Below are 20,237 nucleotides of genomic sequence, written 5' to 3' on the forward strand. Positions count from 1 at the left end.
TTTGATACTCTCCTTTATTTCCTTGGTTATCCACGGCTGTTTATCCCTTCTCTTACCGCCCTTCTTTTTCACAGGAATATATTTTTGTTGAGAAGAATCATATTGGTGAGGATGCTTTTCTGAGGATGGTGCTGAGATACATTGTTGAGCTTCTAACTGTGCTGTGCTATAGATGATCTGGGAGCATTTGACTAGGTGCTCAAAATGTTAATTGCTCCATTCCCAGCATTAATACCCACAAAAAAAGATTTTCAAACATGTGTAAACTCTCAGCTTCCATAACTGTTATGGATCTAATAGTAAATTGCAATATTATAACTGCTCAAATCAGGGAATTGTGCATGATGGAAAGGTGTAAGCAGAGAGGGAAAGTGTAAAGAACTGAAGCAAGTAGAAACATTATGAATGCATTTACAGTTCAAAATTACCAAGCATTATAACTGTTGTAGTAAAACGCAGTTATTACTAAAAGATTTGTGAATCATCAGTGCGGATCTCAGGTGTGGAATTTTGCTTTTGTATAATTCCGATTAAACAGCCTCAGCTCAACAGTATATCACAAACCGCAAATGGTTCAAAACCATGGTTTCAGGGGCTTCTGTGTGTGTGGAAAAATAATGGAGGATGCAACCAGATTAATCTTTGGAATGAAAAGCTTCAGTGATTCATCATGACTCTTTTTGGGCAGGCCTTGGTACTTGCCAAACACCAATTACTACTTTGGTTCAAGATGATTTTAATTAAATCTGTAAGCAAAAGGAGCTGTTCTTCTTCCATACATACTTGCTGAAATGTCAGCTGGTCCCTTGTGACTCAACTCATGATTTTGTGTTGAACTAGCAACTGCTAGCCTCTTCTCTGATGTCTGAATATTCGCCACCCCCCAGTTGCATTCCAAGTATAGAACAAAGTGCTTACGTCAAATGGTTTGCTGTGAACAATTCCATGACAACTAGGTGTTGATTTTAGGATTGCCCTAGATTTGATTTTCATCTCAACAGCTATAGAACAGATGCTTTACATGTATTTTATTTCTAATTTACTTGGTCTCTATCCTCCCATTGGTCTCTTCTTTCAGCCAAGAAGGCAGAACACATTACTCCATGGCACACAAGCAAAAATACCACTATTTTTAACATTTCTTAACCCTCTGAAGAGCTTGTGTAGGTTTTGTACTGGAGTGTGCAATTGATTGGATAGCTGATACCCTACTTCTGTTACTCATTTTGTGCAGCAGAATTCTTGCTGTTTAATCACATCTTTCAACGATTAAAATATATGATGAAAAATGCAATGCATGCTTGTGTTTAATAATGAGTGGTTTCACTTTTAGGGTGATAACTGCAGTATGGGGTGCAGCACAAAGGTATGAAAGAATGAAATGTGTACAAAAGAATGCTTAGAAGTACTTCAGAATGTGGCATTGTCCTTGGGCATGATTTTAATTACTTTTAAGATAGGAATGTATAGTTTATATTAGTTTTGTATTAATATTCCAGTAGAAGGTTTGTGGTTCTAACAATTTAAGAAGTTGAAATTTTGAAAGTCACCTCAGTAACTTCTTTTTGTGATAACCAAGAATGAAAACTTTTCCTGGCATTTAAGGGCTTCTGTTGCAGGATATTTAGAATGTTATTTTTATAACTCTTATTTGGAGTAGAATAATATGTTGGTGGATAATTGATCTGTTATATCTAACTTTTCTTTTGAAAAAAATCCCCCAAAGGCTGCATTTGATGTAACCGCTGCAGCTGCACTCGGGCAAACAAGTGACTCAATCTCCGGTGCTTTTTTCCTATTTCCTATTTTTATGGTGGCATAGTGGTTAAGTTACTGGACTAATAATCCAGAGGCCTGGACTAATGATCTGGAGACGTGAGTTCAAATCCCACTACTGCAGCTGCGGAATTTAAATTCAGTAATTAAATAAAATGTGGAATTAAAAAAATTTAGTATCAGCAATGGTGATCATGAAACAACCGGATTGTCGTAAGAACACATCTGGTTCATTAATGTCCTTTAGGGAAGGAAATGTGCCATCCTTACTCGGTCTGGCCGATATGTGAATCCAGACCCACAGCAATGTGGTTTATTCTTAACTGCCCTCTGAAATGGTGACTCACCACCACCTTCTCAGGGACAATTAGGGATTTGCAATAAATGTTGGCCTCGTCAGCGACGCCCAGATCCCAGCAACGAATAAAAAAAAATATTGTGTTTAACAAAGCAGGCTATTCTTTAGCCAGAAGAACTGCAGACTTCTACATGACCACTGGTAGTCTGCACTCAGATCGGCAGGAGGCATGAAAACAAAAGCTGTTGGGCACATGGCAGTTACTGAATCAATGAAATCAAACGGTACAAAATTGCTACCTGAGGCAAACAAGTCTGACAGATTAATAACTCTGGGTCTCTGCTATCTGTTTCCATTGGAAATAAGCTTCCTTAATTCTGCAACTCTGCATTGTATTTTCGATCTATTTCCACTATTGATAAGAATGAATGGAGTCCGTTCCAATTCAATAGAAAGGAAAATTGGGCAAGGTGTATAACTGGCATCCGATCTGCAATCCTTCATTTTTCACTCTGCCGGGCGAAAATCAGCCACATTGACAAGGTGTCATCTGTTTAAAATTATTACTAAGAGAGTAAAGAGAAAGGTTCGAATAAATTTCTTACACAGAGTTTTGTGTAGCATGGAATGTTTTGCCTTGGGGAGTTGGTTGATGCATCTTTGAAGGGAAAGTGGATAAAGAGTTGAAGCAGAGGAAGGGATATAAGGAGACAGCAGGGCTATGGGTTCATTCAGAGCTGGCACAGACACTATGGGCCGAACTTGTAAACTTCCATTGTTCTTTAGTTTTAAATGGTTTCAAATTGATCAGTATTATGGGGCCCAAGTTTCCACACGCGCCTAGAACGGCGCAGACCTGACCTGGACTCCCGTTTTTCGCGCCACAAAGTGCGCCTAAAAAAATCCTCGGTATTCTCCACCTCCCTGCAGGTCCTCTGGCCCTCGGCGCAGCGCAGCAGGAGCTGTAGGGGGGCGGAGCTAGGTCCCTGCGCTGAAAACAGTGCCGGGACCTCTGCACATGCGCGCTACAGTGGGCACGCAAGTGCAGTAGCTCCAGGCGCCGAACTGTGTGGGAGGGGCCCGAAGCAAGCAGCCCCTAGCCCTGGCCGAATGGCCTCACTGGGGCTGCGTGAATAAGGCTCCTCCCATGGCCAGCTCCTGCTTTCCCCCCCTCCGGACCAGACCCGACACCCACTCCCCCTCCCCCCCCCCCCCGCCTCCGGACCAGACCCGACACCCGCTCGGCCCCCCCCCCCCCCCCCTGACTGGACCCGACCCGACCCGCGCTCCTGTTCCCGCTCCCCGCCCCCCCCGACTGGACCCGACCCGACCCGCGCTCCCGCCCCACGACCCGACCCGACCCGACTCCCGCTCCCGGACTGGATCCGACCTGACCTCCCCCCCTCCCTCTCCCTCCCTCCCTCCCCCCCTCTCTCTCTCCCTCCCCCCCCCCCCCCGACCCGAACCGAACCTCCCCGACCCGACCCAACCCAACGCCACCTACCTGTAAATCTGGTGCTGGGGACGGGCCCTGCCCGAAGTCTCGGGCCGGCCCGTTCAGCCTTCGGTCCTGAAAGGCCTGCCTGAAGCACTTTCACACAGGTAGGAAGATGGTTTATTTAATCTTTTCTTTGCTTATAAATGTTTATTCAGGTTGGATTTATTTGTATAATATTTGTATAAGTATAATTAAGGATTTATTATAGAATTTAATGACTTCCCTTCCCTCCCCCCCTCCCCCCCACCTCGTTCTGGACGCCTAATTTGTAACCTGTGCCTGATCTTTTAATGTGTAGAACAGGTTTTTTCAATTCTACAAAAATCTTCACTTGCTCCATTCTACTTTAGTTTGGAGTACGTTTTCACTGTGGAAACTTTCAAATCAGGCGTCAGTGGCCGGACACGCCCCCTTTTGAAGAAAAAATTCTGTTCCAAAGTAGAACTGTTCTACCTGACTAGAACTGCAGAAAAAAAAATGTGGAGAATTGCAATTTCTAAGATAGTCCGTTCTCCACCAGTTGCTCCTAAAAATCAGGCGCAAATCATGTGGAAACTTGGGCCCATGGTGTTTTTAAAATAAAAAAAACAATGTCCTAATAACATCCTAGTGAAAACTAGGGAATTGTTTCCTAGAATTAATTTGATAGAAATTAACTTTCGTAGCCTTGGCACAGCTGGAAAGGGAACCCAGAGCCATGTTTTTTTAAGACAGTATTAGCAAAATAACACCTTACAATATTTGCATACTTTTTTGGCTATCTTTAAATTTTGACAGTACACAGGAAAAGTAAATGGGAGAAAATTGATTAAAGCTACTAGACTTGCCAAGTCAAACGCATTAAATATGATGGCTTGTTTTGGTTTTAAATTGTTTACCGGATTAGCAATCTGTGTCAGGTTTGATGATCATGAATGTTTCCCTTGATGTTGACAGCTGTGAGCTATACAGAAACATACAAAGGCCCTTTTTGTAAAATGCCCCTCAGGAACTCGGAACTCTTCACTGGACTGAAAACAAATGACAAATTTCTGATTTTGATTAAAAATATATCTTAAATCCAGGTGAGCTCAATGAATAGAATTTTATTTCCATTTAAAACCACCCTATTTTCAGACATTCAGTATCTCCACAAAAGCCATCCACCACAGAAAGCCTTAAAGCAATCCGACAGAAGATATGCTTTAATAGTAAAGGAAGTTACTTTCCCTAACCAGTTGTCTTCTCCATTTTACAAGTAACCAAAGCTGGCCAAATTGCCAAGTGTGAACAGCAATGACAGATGGTTAAGCAGGAACCTAGTACATTGGTTTTAAGGCTGGGATCATCTTTATTAACTTAGGAAATTTTACGTAACTCTTAAGTTTAAGCCTGTAGTTTTGCACATTGCAGTTCCTAACTCTGTAACTTGTCACATGTAATCAAAGGTGGGCTCTAAATGGGATCGGCTGGTAAAAGTGATTTTATTCACACATCTCCCCAAATAGCCAGAATTGAAAGATGAGGGTCAAATAACAAACTATTTCTTACTGTAACACTATAAATAAAAAAGGTATAGGAAAGCAGCAGTATTTTCTCAGCTTGCAGGATTGTAGGGCTGTAGGAGAAAAATGAAATAGGATAGGGCAAGGCCATGGAGGGATTTGAACACGAGAATTTTTAACTTGAGCCGTTGGTGGACTAGGTGCCAATGTAGGCAGTGAGCACAGCGGTGATGGGTGAGTGAGAGTTGGTATGGGTTAGAATAAAGGCAGCAGAATTTTGGATGAGCTCATGTTTCTGGAGAGTAGAGCAAAAAAAATGGACAAATTATTTCTTTGTTGCTCTCACAACACAGTTGGTTCCAGAGTGGTATTGATGAAGACCTAAGAGCATATTACCTGCCCATTCTCTCTATTCCAAACAGAGCATAGTATTGAATGATTAAATGTAAAGCAGAAAAGATCTTCAATGAGGAAGGACCACTGTCCTCACAAAAATAAGCTTGAATGATTAGTTAGTTTGAACTTCATCAATATAAAATGATTATTGTTCATCATGACGGTCTTTAAGGGCATAAGTAAAAATAAAATGCTCTTCTTGCAGTGATTATAGAGCAGAAATTATAGATTACATGTTATACAGGTATGGATTGGCACAAAAGATAGAATTAACCTTAAGAAAGCCAAAGACTAAAGAACTGCAAGAATGGGAGCCAGATGCGGGTTCTCATATATAGATATTCATGAAATGCCACTTTAGATCAATCTTTAAACATTACTTAAATGGAATAGTTTATGTATTTGCCATGTTTTATTGTTGTTATAGTTATAACAGAAACCTGTAGTTTGTGAGTAGAAGTATCTTTTTTAAAAAACGGCTGTGAATATAGACTTCAACATGACCATTTTATTCTCTTTTTCCTCTTTTTCTCTCTTTTCACTGCCAATTTCAGAGAGAATTATTGAAAATAAATAGTAAAGTAATGTAAATAGATTCAACTTCTGGGTGAATAAAACACTGAATGGGAAGTCTTGCCTTCAGTAAGACTTTTTTAAGACTACTGAGGATGTTCAGCTCAGACTGGATACTGAGCTCAACCATATGAGCAAGCTGAATTAACATATGTAGTACAAATAACAGGATTGGTGAACTACCCTGAATTATTGGCCACTGTTAATTCAGTCGCCAATAATTGAGGTTCAAACTCTACCTATACAGTCTGCACTGATATCATTGGCAATCACAAAATATTCAACTCAATTTATAGAAATGGACATGAAAAAAGGGATATTTTGATCAGAACTCCTTTGTAACCAGTTATTACTTTTATTTGGTTCACTGACAGTGAGATTTCCTCTTTTGAATCCGCCAATTGTTTTGTTCACCTGAGCTTCAGTAACTCATTCTCTTCTTTCCTTTTACTGTCATTATCTGCATTTTCCAGGCGATCTGGTAAATACACTTCTTGCAGTGATAATCATGGCATTAAGCCCCCAAACCCGGAGCAGTACTTGACCCCACTGCAGCAAAAGGAGGTTACCATTAGACACCTGAGGACAAAACTAAAGGATTCTGAAAGCAACCTTCAAGAGAGGTGGTAATTATTTTAATTCTAACAACTAATAAGTTGTTTACATTCAACTTAGATTTTGATGTCAGACTTGCATATCCTTTCCTGAATAAAGTCCTGCGGTGAGCAGATAAGGCATCAAGTGTGAGAGATGTTAGAAAACATAGCAGTAGATCCCATGGAATTCATATGGTCATTTTTGTTTTGTTCTCCAGTTCAGCGTATTGTCAAAGTGAAAACATTTAAATTAATGTTAAAATTCCAGACTCAATTTTGATTTTTTTTAAATATGCAAGATGGACATCCAGAGTTGCCAAACCTACCCACATCACACAGGAGATTATGTGCAACTGTTTAAAATTATAAAAAAGAGTAGAACTAAAAAATCTTGTTTCAGATTGAAGACTTAATAAAACTTAAAACACTTGGGGAATTTGGGGTAACTTTTGTTGTATAATTGCCATCTTGTGCTTTATCTATTTCTAGATGAGTTTACTCATTAGAATTCCCTTCTCTAAATATATCTCACTCAACCTTCAGACCAGGTAATGTGAGCACAGACTTAAAAATGTGGAACAAATTATTTCTGTGTATGTGCCATTGCAATTATTGTGACAAGTCTGGAGGTTCGAAGAGGTATGAGAGCAACAGGCATTTGTGTTCCTTTTTTCCCAGCTCTCCTCCATTCCCTCCACACTGGAAGAATGATTTACCATGACCTTGCTCTCTAGTGTCAGTAATATTTAAATTCATATAGCACATATCAGGTATGTATCTCCCTCTCTGTCTCTTGTATGCTTTCTCTCACAGGTGCACACATATTTGATGTCTTCAGACTATTCATACCTCTTCCACCACATTTTACTGTCCCCCTCCCTGCTGCCTAACAGAATTGCTTCGAGCAAGTATGTCAGAAACCCAATGTTCCTTCCTCCCTGTTCTGTACTACAGAATGTGACTGGAAAGTGGGATATGGATCATTCTATCATAGCAAAGAGGCGAGAAAAATTTAACATACCAGTAGCAGCCCTTGCAAGAGTAGGACAAAATGAGTGATACATAACATATAGCTGATTGAATGATTGGGATGGGGACTTTGTTCATTAAGTGCAAAAGTGAACTTGGAGTCAGAAATGCATCAAGCAAGAGAAGAGTCAGAATGATGCTCCATCATTAACAGAGAGGGAAATGTAAATTGCAACTACAGGAACTTGAGGATGGAAAACAATTGGCTGCAGAAGTGTAAGAAGCTTTATTACCCATTTTCTTACAGTCCCACAAAAATAAGGCAAGTTAGGAGGTAGTCTCACATCTTCAATGCCATTTTTATTGGCTCTGCTAAACACAATGAAAGTTTTTTTCTTTATTCTAACTCTTGTTAATTAACATCTCCCTCTCTCCCTCCCTCTTCTCTTCTGTTGCCTTTGTCCTAAATAAGTACGAGTCCTTACTTCCATTGCATCCTCTTACTCTGCCTTCTTAGTTCCAGGTTTACTCTATGTCTGCAGTCTGAATCCTTGCTCCGACTGTGTCTTCTCCCTGAATTCTTGCTCCCACTGTTTCCTCTCTCCCTGAATCCTTGCTCCCACTATTTCCCCTCTCCCTGAATCCTTGCTCCCATTGTTTTCCCTCTTCCTGAACCCTTGCTCCCATTGTTTCCCCTCTCCCTGAATCCTTGCTCCCATTGTTTTCCCTCTCCCTGAATCCTTGCTCCCGCTGTTTCCCCTCTTCCTGAATCCTTGCTCCCATTGTTTCCCCTCTCCCTGAATCCTTGCTCCCACTGTTTCCTCTCCCTGAATCCTTGCTCCAGCTGTTTCCTCTCCCTGAATCCTTGCTCCCACTGTTTCCTCTCTCCCTGAATCCTTGCTCCCGCTGCTCCCCCACTCCCTGAATCCTTGCTCCCGCTGTTTCCCCTCTCCCTGAATCCTTGCTCCCACTGTTTCCCCTCTCCCTGAATCCTTGCTCCCGCTGTTTCACCTCTTCCTGAATCCTTGCTCCCGCTGTTTCCCCTCTTCCTGAATCCTTGCTCCCATTGTTTCCCCTCTCCCTGAATCCTTGCTCCCACTATTTCCCCTCTCCCTGAATCCTTGCTCCCGCTGTTTCCTCTCCCTGAATCCTTGCTCCCATTGTTTCCCCTCTTCCTAATCCTTGCTCCCATTGTTTCCCCTCTCCCTGAATCCTTGCTCCCACTGTTTCCTCTCCCTGAATCCTTGCTCCCGCTGTTTCCCCTCTCCCTGACTCCTTGCTCCCACTATTTTCCCTCTCCCTGAATCCTTGCTCCCACTGTTTCCCCTCTCCCTGAATCCTTGTTCCCGCTGTTTCACCTCTTCCTGAATCCTTGCTCCCATTGTTTCCCCTCTCCCTGAATCCTTGCTCCCACTGTTTCCTCTCCCTGAATCCTTGCTCCCGCTGTTTCCCCTCTCCCTGAATCCTCGCTCCCGCTGTTTCCCCTCTCTCTGAATCCTTGCTCCCGCTGTTTCCTCTCTCCCTGAATCCTTGCTCCCGCTGTTTCCTCTCTCCCTGAATCCTTGCTCCCACTGTTTCCTCTCTCCCTGAATCCTTGCTCCCACTGTTTCCCCTCTCCCTGAATCCTTGCTCCCGCTGTTTCCTCTCCCTGAATCCTTGCTCCCGCTGTTTCCTCTCCCTGAATCCTTGCTCCCGCTGTTTCCCCTCTTCCTGAATCCTTGCTTCCGCTGTTTCCCCTCTTCCTGAATCCTTGCTCCCATTGTTTCCTCTCTTCCTGAATCCTTGCTCCCACTTTTTCCCCTCTCCCTGAATCCTTGCTCCCACTTTTTCCCCTCTCCCTGTATCCTTGCTCCCATTGTTTCCTCTCTCCCTGAATCCTTGCTCCCACTTTTTCCCCTCTCCCTGAATCCTTGCTCCCACTTTTTCCCCTCTCCCTGAATCCTTGCTCCCACTTTTTCCCCTTTCCCTGAATCCTTGCTCCCACTGTTTCCCCTCTCCCTGAATCCTTGCTCCCATTGTTTCCCCTCTTCCTGAATCCTTGCTCCCACTGTTTCCTCTCTCTGCGCTCTGACTGAGTCTCGGTTTCTGTTGGTTTCTTTCTGCCCCAATAAGCCCGATTCTTAACTTAGCACAACATTGCCAGGCGTTATCACTAATTAAATTATTTCTTTTTGAGTGCAATGGTAGATTATAGACACTGTAAATTTACAAGTATTTCCAACATTTTAATTATAAAATGTTAACATTTTTGTTTATTCAAAATAATTTTAAAAGTAATATTTTGCTTGTTATCACTGTGGATTTAACTTTGTCACAATGTTTTTCTTTCTCTTTTCTCTCACCATCGTCTCTCTCTGACTCTTTAACTGTATCTTGTTTTATCTTAAAGTCACAATTTTCTATTTGTTCCCCACTCATCGTAAAGACTGTGATTTTGTTTGACAAGAAAATGTGAAGACGTATTACTTTGTGAACATTTCTCACAAGTACTTTTAAAAATTCAATGTGCCTTTAGTTTACATTCCACAGGGAAGCAATCACAATTTAGTATGACTAATTATAAATTATATATTATTTTGCAAAACTGTTAAATAATGAAGTGTCTGTGACCCCTAGTTCTAGACTCCCCAGTCAGGAGAAACATCCTCCCAGTATCTACCCTGTCAAGCCCCTTAAGAATTTTAAATGGTTCACGGAGATCACCACTCATTCTTTTAAACGCTAGGGAATATATGCCTAGTCTACTCAATCTCTCCTCATAGGACAAACCCCTCACACTTGGAATCAGTCTAGTGAACCTTCGTTGCACTCTCTCGAAGGCAAATATATCCTTATGTAAGACCAAAACTGTACACAGTACTTCATACATGGTCTCACCAAGACCCTAATTAATTGTAGTAAGATTTACTCTTATACACCAATCCCTTTGTAATAAAAGCTAACTTACTATTTGCTTTCCTAATTGCTTGCAGTGCCTGCATGTTAACTTTCTATGATTTGCTTACAAGGACACCCAAATCCCTCTGTATACCAACATTTCCGTGAATATCACCTTTTATAAAATATTCTGCATTTCTATTTTTGGTACCAAAGTGGATAACTTCACATTTCTCCACATTAGATTTCATCTACCATGTTCTTGCTCACTCATTTAACCTGTATATATCCCTTTGCAGCCTATTTGCATCCTCCTCGCGCTTACTTTCCCACCTAGCTTTGTACCATCAGCAAACTTGAATACAATACACTCGATCCCCTCATCTAAGTCATTCATATAGATTGTAAATAGCTGAGGCCCAAGCACTGATCCTTGCAGTATCCCACTAGTTAGGCTTGCCAACCCGAAATTGACCCATTTATTCCTACTTTCTGTTTTCTGTCCGTTAACCAATCCTCAATCCATGCTAATATATTACCCCAGTCCCATGAACCTTAATTTTGTGTAATAACTTCTTGTGTGGCACCTTATTGAATGCCTTTTGAAAATCCAAACACACCACATCCATTAGTTCCCCTTATCTACCCTGCTAGTTACAACCTCAAAAAACTAATACATTTGTGAAATATAATTTCCGTTTTATAAAACCATGCGGACTCTGCCCATGCCATTTTCTGAGATATGTGAATGGCGAGTGCTAAGTTAAATTTTTTGCTTGAAGAGCTGCGAAGGTAGGAGGTGTTGACCGCATGCCTGTAGTTCTATGCATAACAGTCGAGTACACAACAACCCACTAGTAAAAGTGTGCATGTTTGTACACTCTATGGCTGATAAATTTGGCTCCGTAGCACCATTTTTTTTGGCACTACAAGTGCTATTTCGGGTTTACAATGGTATCCCAGGAGCATGCGCCAGATGCCATTTTAGGTCAGGCGTTAGCACGGGCACTGGGAGCGTGCGTCAGAAGATTGCAGAGTACGCAGATTGTGACTTCAGTGTACAATGCTGATTTGATGCCAGCGCTGCCATTTTCAACATCAGTGCTGGAGCTAACGCCCTCTCTTAACCTCACACAGATGAACATGCATTCAGCAGCAGGAAGGATCCCCCACCAGTGCTATTTAAAGGGATTAGCACCTGCTTTCAGGTTGTTTGCTGATTGATTTCTACTGGCTCGTGGGTTTGTCGAGGTGTTTCTTGGTTTGGTGCCTTATTTTGAAGCTGCTGAAGTGTCCAGACGTGACAGGTTACTTCAGGGCTTCTGCTCAGGCCATTTGCTCCCAGACATGGGTGCAGTAGTTTGTAGCCCCCTTGGCCTGCATCATGACAGGGAGATTAAGCAGAGGCAACACAGACTAGGACAAGCTGCTCGAAGAGGGAGGCAGAAGAGGGAGAGAAGGGCTCTCAGCAAGGAGCAATTCTCCTACCTCAACCTCAGTGAGGAACAGTGTATGCGACGTCTCCACTTCACTAAGGAGATGCTCACTGAAATCTTCCATCTATTGTAGACAGATCTGCAGCCCCAGAGCCGGCTGAGGGCAGCATTGTGGCTGTGAAGGTGAGCGTGGCCATGAACTTTTATGTGTTGGGTTTATTCCAGGCTGGAACAGGCGATATTTCCAACATCTCCCAGTTTGCCATGCACTGTTGCATCAGGGAGGTCACTGAGATTCTCTATGCAAAAAGAGCTCAATACTTTTCATTCTCTCTTGCCAGAGATACAGAGAGGATATTTCCACTCATAGGGGAAACTAAAACTATTTAAAACTGAGATGAGGAAGAATTTCTTCTCTGAGGGTTGTAAATGTATGGAATTCTCTGCCCCAGAGAGCTGTAGAAGCTGGGTCATTGAACATATTTAAAGCGGAGATAGACAGATTTTTGAGCGATAATGGAATAAAGGGTTAGGGGGAGCGGGCAGGGAAGTGGAGCTGAGTCTATGATCAGATCAGCCATGATCTTATTAAATGGCTGAGCAGCCTCGACGGGCCAAATGGCCTCCTACTGCTCCTATTTCTTATATTCTTATGTTCTTAAGCAGGCAGATCCAACACCCAGCTTTGTCAGGATAGCAGGATACCATGTGTATGGGTGCCATTGACTGCACACATGTCACTTTGCGGGCGTCACATGTAAATTCTGAGATATACCGCAACAAGAAAGGATTCCACTCCCTCACTGTCCAGCTGGTGAGCGACCATACTCAGCGCATCATTCAGGTCAGTGCTGGGTATCCTGGCAGCAGTCATGATGTCTTCATTCTGCAGCAGTCTGCTGTACCGTCCGCATTTGAGCCACCATGACAAACCAGAGGGTGGGTACTGGGCGATAAGGGCTATCCGCTGACCATCAGGCTCATGCTTTCTATGCACAACATGTGGGCAGCATGCATATAATGAAATCCATGCTGCCACATGGAATCTGATAGACTATTGGTGTGCTTAAACAATGCTCCCGCTGTCTGGACCCCTCTGGAGGAGCCCTGCAGTACTCACCAGAGTGCATCTCAGGATTGGTCGTGGTCTGCTGCACACTACACGGCCTCATCATCATCAGGGCACAGCCCTTGCCACCACATATACAGCAAAGAGCTGAGGAGGAAGTGAGGAGGCCTCCCTCTGTGGCCGAGCTGTCCATGATCGACGCATTCGACTGTGGTACCAGTGAACGCAACTCCAATTCCACATTCAACAACAGTTCCACACCTTACCTTCCCTCTGTAACTGACCATCACAGCAACCTCTTGGCCACAATGCTACAATAAAAGCCATCACAAAACAAACATTTCAAACCAGATTTATAAATCAAACCATACCAATACTACATTCCAAAGCCAACAAATCACACTTGTGCATTCCCTTTGATCTTCAGTGTGCCTTTGCCTGACCTAGTGCTCCTATACATTGTTATCCCAGTGACTGCAGCATGGCTGGTGGAAGGCTGTTGACTTTCAGTGGGGGAGACTGAAGATGGCCTTGCAAGATGACCTCAGGCAGATCTGGGCCTGGAAGGCCCGGCTTCAGACTGCACTACCTCGGCAAGGGCAGCAGCATTCCACGCTGGCTGGCTGACAGGCAAAAGCAAGGGCACTGGTAGAGTGGCAGGGGTGGGAGGATCCTGCTCTAATCCTGAGAGATGACGGAAGGTTCGTGCTCCACAGAGTCACTGACACTCCACTGGTGCAGCGCCTCAGCATTCCTACTAATCTGTTGGAGGACAGATTGCTGGACTGCTGTAACAACCGCAGCCATGGTGTAGCAGTCTATGCTTGCATAACAACAAGCTAAGTTTGCATGACTTCAGTCTGAGCCTCCACTGCAGCACCCAGACGTTGGGTGGTTTCTGCTTGTGTGGCAATAGAAGCTGAGATATTGCCATCAGGGGCTGCATCATGATTGGGTCCACAAGTGCGCCACTGGATTTGTCCACCACATCCACGCTGGAAAGGATGGGCTCCAGGCTGTGTGCATAGCCCCGTGCAAAGTTGGTGCTCCTTGACAATGCACCTCGCCTGTAGGCCCCCTCATTGAAAGAAAAACCTGCATTATATAGCACCTTTCATGACCGCCAGAAGTCCCAGTGCTTTACAGTACTTTTTGAAGTGTAGTCACTGTTGTAATGTAGGAAACATGGCAGCCAATTTGCATACAGCAAGTTTCCACAAACAGCAATGTGATAAAGACCAGATAATCTGTTCTAATGATGTTGATTGAGGGATAAATACTGGCCAGCATACCGCCCTAATGATCTCCAACACCTTCTCCTCCATCAGGGTAAGGTTATGCAGGCATGCCTGTCTCCCTGTGGATAGCCCCTGCTGCCTGCGATTATGAGTCACCTTGTCCTGCAAGAGAGAGGGAAGTGTGTCAGTGAATGTGTTTGGGTGATCTGCCTGTCATGGTTGAATAACTGGCTGTGTGTGCAAGGTGTGAGATGTCGGTATGAGGCTTACAGCAGTGCTAAATGTGTGCGGGTGAGGTGAAGCTATGAGTGTTAGGTATGAGTCCTGATTGATAGAGATTGTAGGTAGTTGAGTGATGGGGGCGTGGTGAACTGAGCAGTGTCTGAGGCTAGTTGTATGGGTATGAAGATGAATTCACTGACCTTGACCACTTGTGCGAGGAAATTGAAAGTCTTGCGGCACTGCATCCAGATCCTTGGGGTTACACTGCTGGCATTGACTGCGATGGCTATCTGCTCCCATTGCCTTTTCTGCATTTGCCTGGAGAACCTCCTGGCCCCCTATGGAAACAGGACCTCCCTCTTCCTATCCACCTCCTGCACCAAAGCCTCCTGTGCTGCATCCAAGAAGCTTGAGGCACGCTCGCTTCCCTTTTGTGCATTGTACTTCTTCCTGCTTATACTCTGTCGCCCAGCCAGTTGAATCACCTGCTGCAGCCAGAACGCACCTCCCCTTTAAGAGGAGCAGGCTACCTTTAATTGGTGCTAGCCTCGCATAAACTTGGGTCCCCTGCTGAGCGTGCAGCCACTCAGTAGCATGTTCACCGCTGGGCTGCATGCCACTATCATTCTAATTAGCAGGCAGCACCAAGTTTGCGTGGTGCCTGCATTACTTTGAACTTGCATGGGTTGATCACGCATTGTGATCCCCACATCTGTTTTGGGGGGAAAACATATTTTTAGTCCTATTTAACCACATATGACTTGGTGTTGGCTTTTGTTTCAAGAATTTGGCACCCAAGCTGCATGGTGATAGAAAACTGTCCCTCTTGGGTTGATTAAGCACATTCAATGCTCTTAAAAGCTTCCCCCACTTTAAAAAGTGCTTAAATAACTCAAAAGTAGTTCCTAGTCACAGTTGTGAATTTGGGTTTTCTCAGTGGGGCGATGGAGCAGCATTCCCAAAATGTATTCTTCAGCATGGAGTTCACTGTTATTTAAAATACCAACTGAGCAGTTTATATTTTAAGTATTGCATGATTCCCTCGATAACTGCTATAGTTACCTTTTCCGAACTAACTGGTTCTTTAGCCTGAAAGCCACTAACTTTCTCCACTCTCTGCTCTCGCCTACTACTATTCACGCCTGTAGCACCAAAGCATCCGTAGCTGCTATCCAATTGCCACACTTTTCTGTGCAACAGCCACAATATCCCCCTCCCCCTCCCCACTATTCCCACTGCAAGGATCCCCTTCCCCATGCTCCAGTACTTCTATCCAACTCCTCCCACTCCCAGTCTTACTAGATCCTGGTAGCACACTTGAAACACTAGGAACCCCACCCCACCCCACCAAGACCTTTGCACTCCATCCAGTGCACACACCCCATCTTCCCAGTCTTTCCGATAATGCTATGCCCGAGTACTGAGATCCCAACATCACACCCCAGCACTACCTTTCTAGCACTGTCACCCAAAGCCCCCCATCCCATCACTGTTGTACCACTCACTCTACTTTGGAACACCTTACAACACCAAAAGATTCCCGCCCAATGCCCTTAGAACGCAATACCATTCAAATTCCACCACAACGTTTCCACGGCACTCCAATACCTTCCAGATTCCAGAATCACCCTTTTGACAGTTTCAAACCACACGGCCTCTCCTCAGAACTACCGAATGCTTCCTACCTATCTTGAACATGTTCCTTACCACAAATAAAAGTGGAAAATGCTGAAAATACTCAGCAGGTCAGGCTTCATCTCGACCCGAGACGTGAACGCTATTTTTCCCTCACAGATGCTGCCTGACCTGCTAAGTATTTCCAGCATTCTCTGTCTTCTCAGAGGCCCTCCTTTACCACCCGAAACCTTTCAAGCATCCAGCAGCAGCATTGCACACTTAAAAATCGTTTAACATCTATTGCACCAAGCCATTACTTCCACAAAATATTTTAAAAAGTCCAAAAGCTTGAATCCAAACTTACTTGAAACATGTGTCCCTTTAAGAAGGCATCTCTGCAGGGCTGTTTCATGCACGCTTTTCTGAGCGTACTTGGAAATCCAGCATTAAATAGTAAGAACGTTCAATTTTGCCCACACGGCATCCAGTCAGGCATTGCACACTGATTGATGTCACAATCTGCTTATTTACATTTCAGGGGCTGCGCTGTCAACAGCAGCGCTATGAACCTTACCAAAATGGCAGGCGCCTTGTCTTGCGCTGGAGGTGGCCGAAAGTGAGGCGGCCACTATTTTTTTCCAGCAAACTAGTGTTAACGGCCAGCGCAAAGGTATGGAATTTCTAATCCACTGAGTTTTGGCAACAAGTAATTAAATCACAGTGTGGATTCATCAGCTAGGCAATGTTACGTATCCATTTTGCTGTGGCTTGTGGAACCTTTGAACATTTTCCTCTTCCATCATTGTCATGTTCCATCTTTTCCCTCACAAAATCATTCAAAACTGATTTTCAACATTATTTCAAAATGTTCTATTATATTCTTGTTGCATTCACAGAGTGAGTTTGTGTCTTTCATTTTTTAAATTTTCCCTGTTTGCCTCATTGTGCACTGCTGTCTCCCATACTTAAAATAAATGGTGGAGAACAGTGAAGAAATTTAGAAAACATGTCACTAATTTTTGATTAAAGTTTTTGGATTCATAATTACACAATTTTAGGAGTTTATGATACATTTCCGGTTATTTAACATGGTATCTGCAGGTATATACAGTGAGGTCAGTGTATCTTTTAGAATTGAGGATTTGTGGAGCCAGATCTTTCGGTGAAAGAGCGGCTTGGGTCAGGTGAGGAAGTTAGATCAGGGAAGCTGGCAGGTGTTGTGGTGATGGGCACCGTGTAATATTTTAGGATGCTGGTGTGGGAGGGTGGAGTCTCATTGATCAAACAGTGGTCCTTGGCTCCCCTCAACTGTGTAAGATTAGGGGGCTGTGGATGTAATGGGCCTGTAGAAAGTGGGCCTACGCTTCAGTGTTTATCAGTTCCATGCATAGCCCGCGCGCGCATCACAGATTGGCAAATATTCCGCTGTTGCTTTGTTCCTATGTTTAATTGTGAAATGTGAGCAAGTCCACAAACTGTGGAAGACTCTTGTTGCAAGCAGACCAAGTAGTCATGGGGTGAAATCTAGGAACATGGAGACCCATCCTGGTCCTGGTAGTCTCTCGGATCTTCCTCCAGAAGAACTGGATGTGTGGACATGACTGGAGTGCACTTGGTTTGGTGCTTGTTTGGCTCCAGTTACACTAGAACTTATCAGTTAAGGTAAAGTGGGGTTTGTGTGTTGCTTGTTTAGTGCTGGATCTTGAACTCAGCCTCGTGCTGTGAAAAGTGTCGAGCTGGGAGCAGTTGATTGCTACAGAGCAATTCACATTCTTTGTCACCTTCACTGGTGTCTGGGTCCAACGCTTTGTGCCCGAGAGCTCTGCTTTGGTTGGGCTCACCACTGATTGTTGCCAGTACTACTGGCTCTGCACCTGCATGAAAACCCAGTACAGTATCTCTTTCATCATATGTTTGCAGCGGTTCCACTGCTGCCTGTCACAATGTATATCTCTGCAGTTCACGTAGAATCTTCTGTGATACAGACCTGGCTTCATTGAATTTTATACTAGATTGCTAATACTTTGGCAAGAATTTTTTTTTTCAGCTGTGCTGAATGCAGAACATAGGTCGCACTCCATTGCTGGGAGGCTTCAAATCTTCCCATTAGGCCACAATACACTCTGTCTTCATGTCATTAGGGTTTTACCCTTTAGGAAGAGAGAAGAGCAGTTAAAAGGTTTGTCGATGGTATTGCACCAGCATTTCTGGTATACAGAAACATTAAAAGCACAAGAAACAAACTTCAGTAACATTGTGCAGCACAATTAAAGCCGAGTAATTATTAGTGACATCAGTAGTTGAAAACTTAATGTGATCATATGCCACTCCTCCTACCTGCTGTTTTAGTGAAGACATTAACCCATTTAAAATAAATGAGTTGATGCTTGTGTTAAAGTAACAGACTGAGGAATGTCAAACAAGTGAGTTATGTGTTGTACGCTAATATTGGCAACTGTAATCTCTAGACTCAAATGGTGGAAACGCTGGGCCACAACTAGAATGCTATGTGCACCAGATAAATCTGTACCAAATAATTAGGTGCCAGAAAATTATTCAAATAAGCTGACCTTGCATTATGGGAACAGTTACACACTATGGGCTAGAAATTTGACGATTTTGCAACCAGATTTTTGGTGCTATTTCACCTTTTTTGGCGAAAACCCGGTCGCTAGAAAATTTGGCGACGTCTTACGATGCTGCTTTTCAAATGCCGCTGGAGAGAGGAGCGTTACCGTGCAAGAAAGAGAAAAAGGTTAGAAAGACAAACATAGGTCCTCTGCAGTCAGAATCAGGGCAAGTCATAACGGGAAACAAAGAAATGGCAGACCAATTGAACAAGTACTTTGGTTCACTAAGGAGGACACAAACAACCTTCCGGATATAAAAGGGGTCAGAGGGTCTAGTAAGAAGGAGGAACTGAGGGAAATCCTTATTAGTCGGGAAATTGTGTTGGGGAAATTGATGGGATTGAAGGCCAATAAATCCCCAGGGCCTGATGGACTGCATCCCAGAGTACTTAAGGAGGTGACCTTGGAAATAGCAAATGCATTGACAGTCATTTTCCAACATTCCATAGACTCTGGATTAGTTCCTATGGAGTGGAGGGTAGCCAATGTAACCCCACTTTTAAAAAAAAAAGAGGGAGAGAGAAAACAGGGAATTATAGACCGGTCAGCCTGACATCGGTAGTGGGTAAAATGATGGAATCAATTATTAAAGATCTCAGAGCAGCGCATTTGGAAAGAGGTGACATGATAGGTCCAAGTCAGCATGGATTTGTGAAAGGAAAATCATGCTTGACAACTCTTCTGGAATTTTTTGAGGATGTTTCCAGTAGAGTGGACAAGGGAGAACCAGTTGATGTGGTGTATTTGGACTTTCAGAAGGCTTTCGACAAGGTCCCACACAAGAGATTAATGTGCACATGGAATTGGGAGTAGTGTGCTGACATGGATTGAGAACGGGTTATCAGACAGGAAGCAAAGAGTAGGAGTAAATAGGTACTTTTCAGAATGGCAGGCAGTGACTAGTGGAGTACCGCAAGGTTCTGTGCTGGGGCCCCAGCTGTTTACATTGTACATTAATGATTTAGACGAGGGGATTAAATGTAGTGTCTCCAAATTTGCGGATGACATTAAGTTGGGTGGCAGTGTGAGCTGCGAGGAGGATGCTATGAGGCTGCAGAGTGACTTGGATAGGTTAGGTGAGTGGGCAAATGCATGGCAGATGAAGTATAATGTGGTTAAATGTGAGGTTATCCACTTTGGTGGTAAAAACAGAGAGACAGACTATTATCTGAATGGTGACAGATTAGGAAAAGGGGAGGTGCAACGAGACCTGGGTGTCATGGTACATCAGTCATTGAAGGTTGGCATGCAGGTACAGCAGGCAGTTAAGAAAGCAAATGGCATGTTGGCCTTCATAGCAAGGGGATTTGAGTACAGGGGCAGGGAGGTGTTACTACAGTTGTACAAGGCCTTGGTGAGGCCACACCTGGAATATTGTGTACAGTTTTGGTCTCCTAACTTGAGGAAGGACATTCTTGCTATTGAGGGAGTGCAGTGAAGGTTCACCAGACTGATTCCCGGGATGGCGGGACTGACATATCAAGAAAGACTGGATCAACTGGGCTTGTATTCACTGGAGTTCAGAAGAATGAGAGGGGATCTCATAGAAACGTTTAAA

At 43.7% G+C, this 20,237-nt stretch overlaps 1 protein-coding gene across 6 annotated transcripts in view; it reads left to right on the forward strand.

Annotated features, from left to right (window-relative positions):
• The window catches only part of LOC139273762 (syntabulin-like), a 97,807-nt gene that overhangs the window by 73,872 nt on the left and 3,698 nt on the right, over positions 1-20,237 (forward strand). For 3 of the 6 annotated variants that reach the window (XM_070890842.1, XM_070890825.1, XM_070890851.1), the window contains exon 6: positions 6,499-6,651. The exons of 1 other annotated variant lie outside the window; for it this stretch is intronic. In XM_070890842.1, the coding sequence (XP_070746943.1) occupies positions 6,499-6,651 (153 nt within the window). The remainder of the gene's footprint in view (positions 1-6,498; positions 6,652-20,237) is intronic. 2 more of the 6 variants (XM_070890871.1, XM_070890834.1) reach the window with 1 other exon arrangement.

The sequence above is a fragment of the Pristiophorus japonicus genome, chromosome 1, assembly GCF_044704955.1.
Source record: "Pristiophorus japonicus isolate sPriJap1 chromosome 1, sPriJap1.hap1, whole genome shotgun sequence".
Lineage (NCBI taxonomy): Eukaryota > Metazoa > Chordata > Chondrichthyes > Pristiophoridae > Pristiophorus > Pristiophorus japonicus.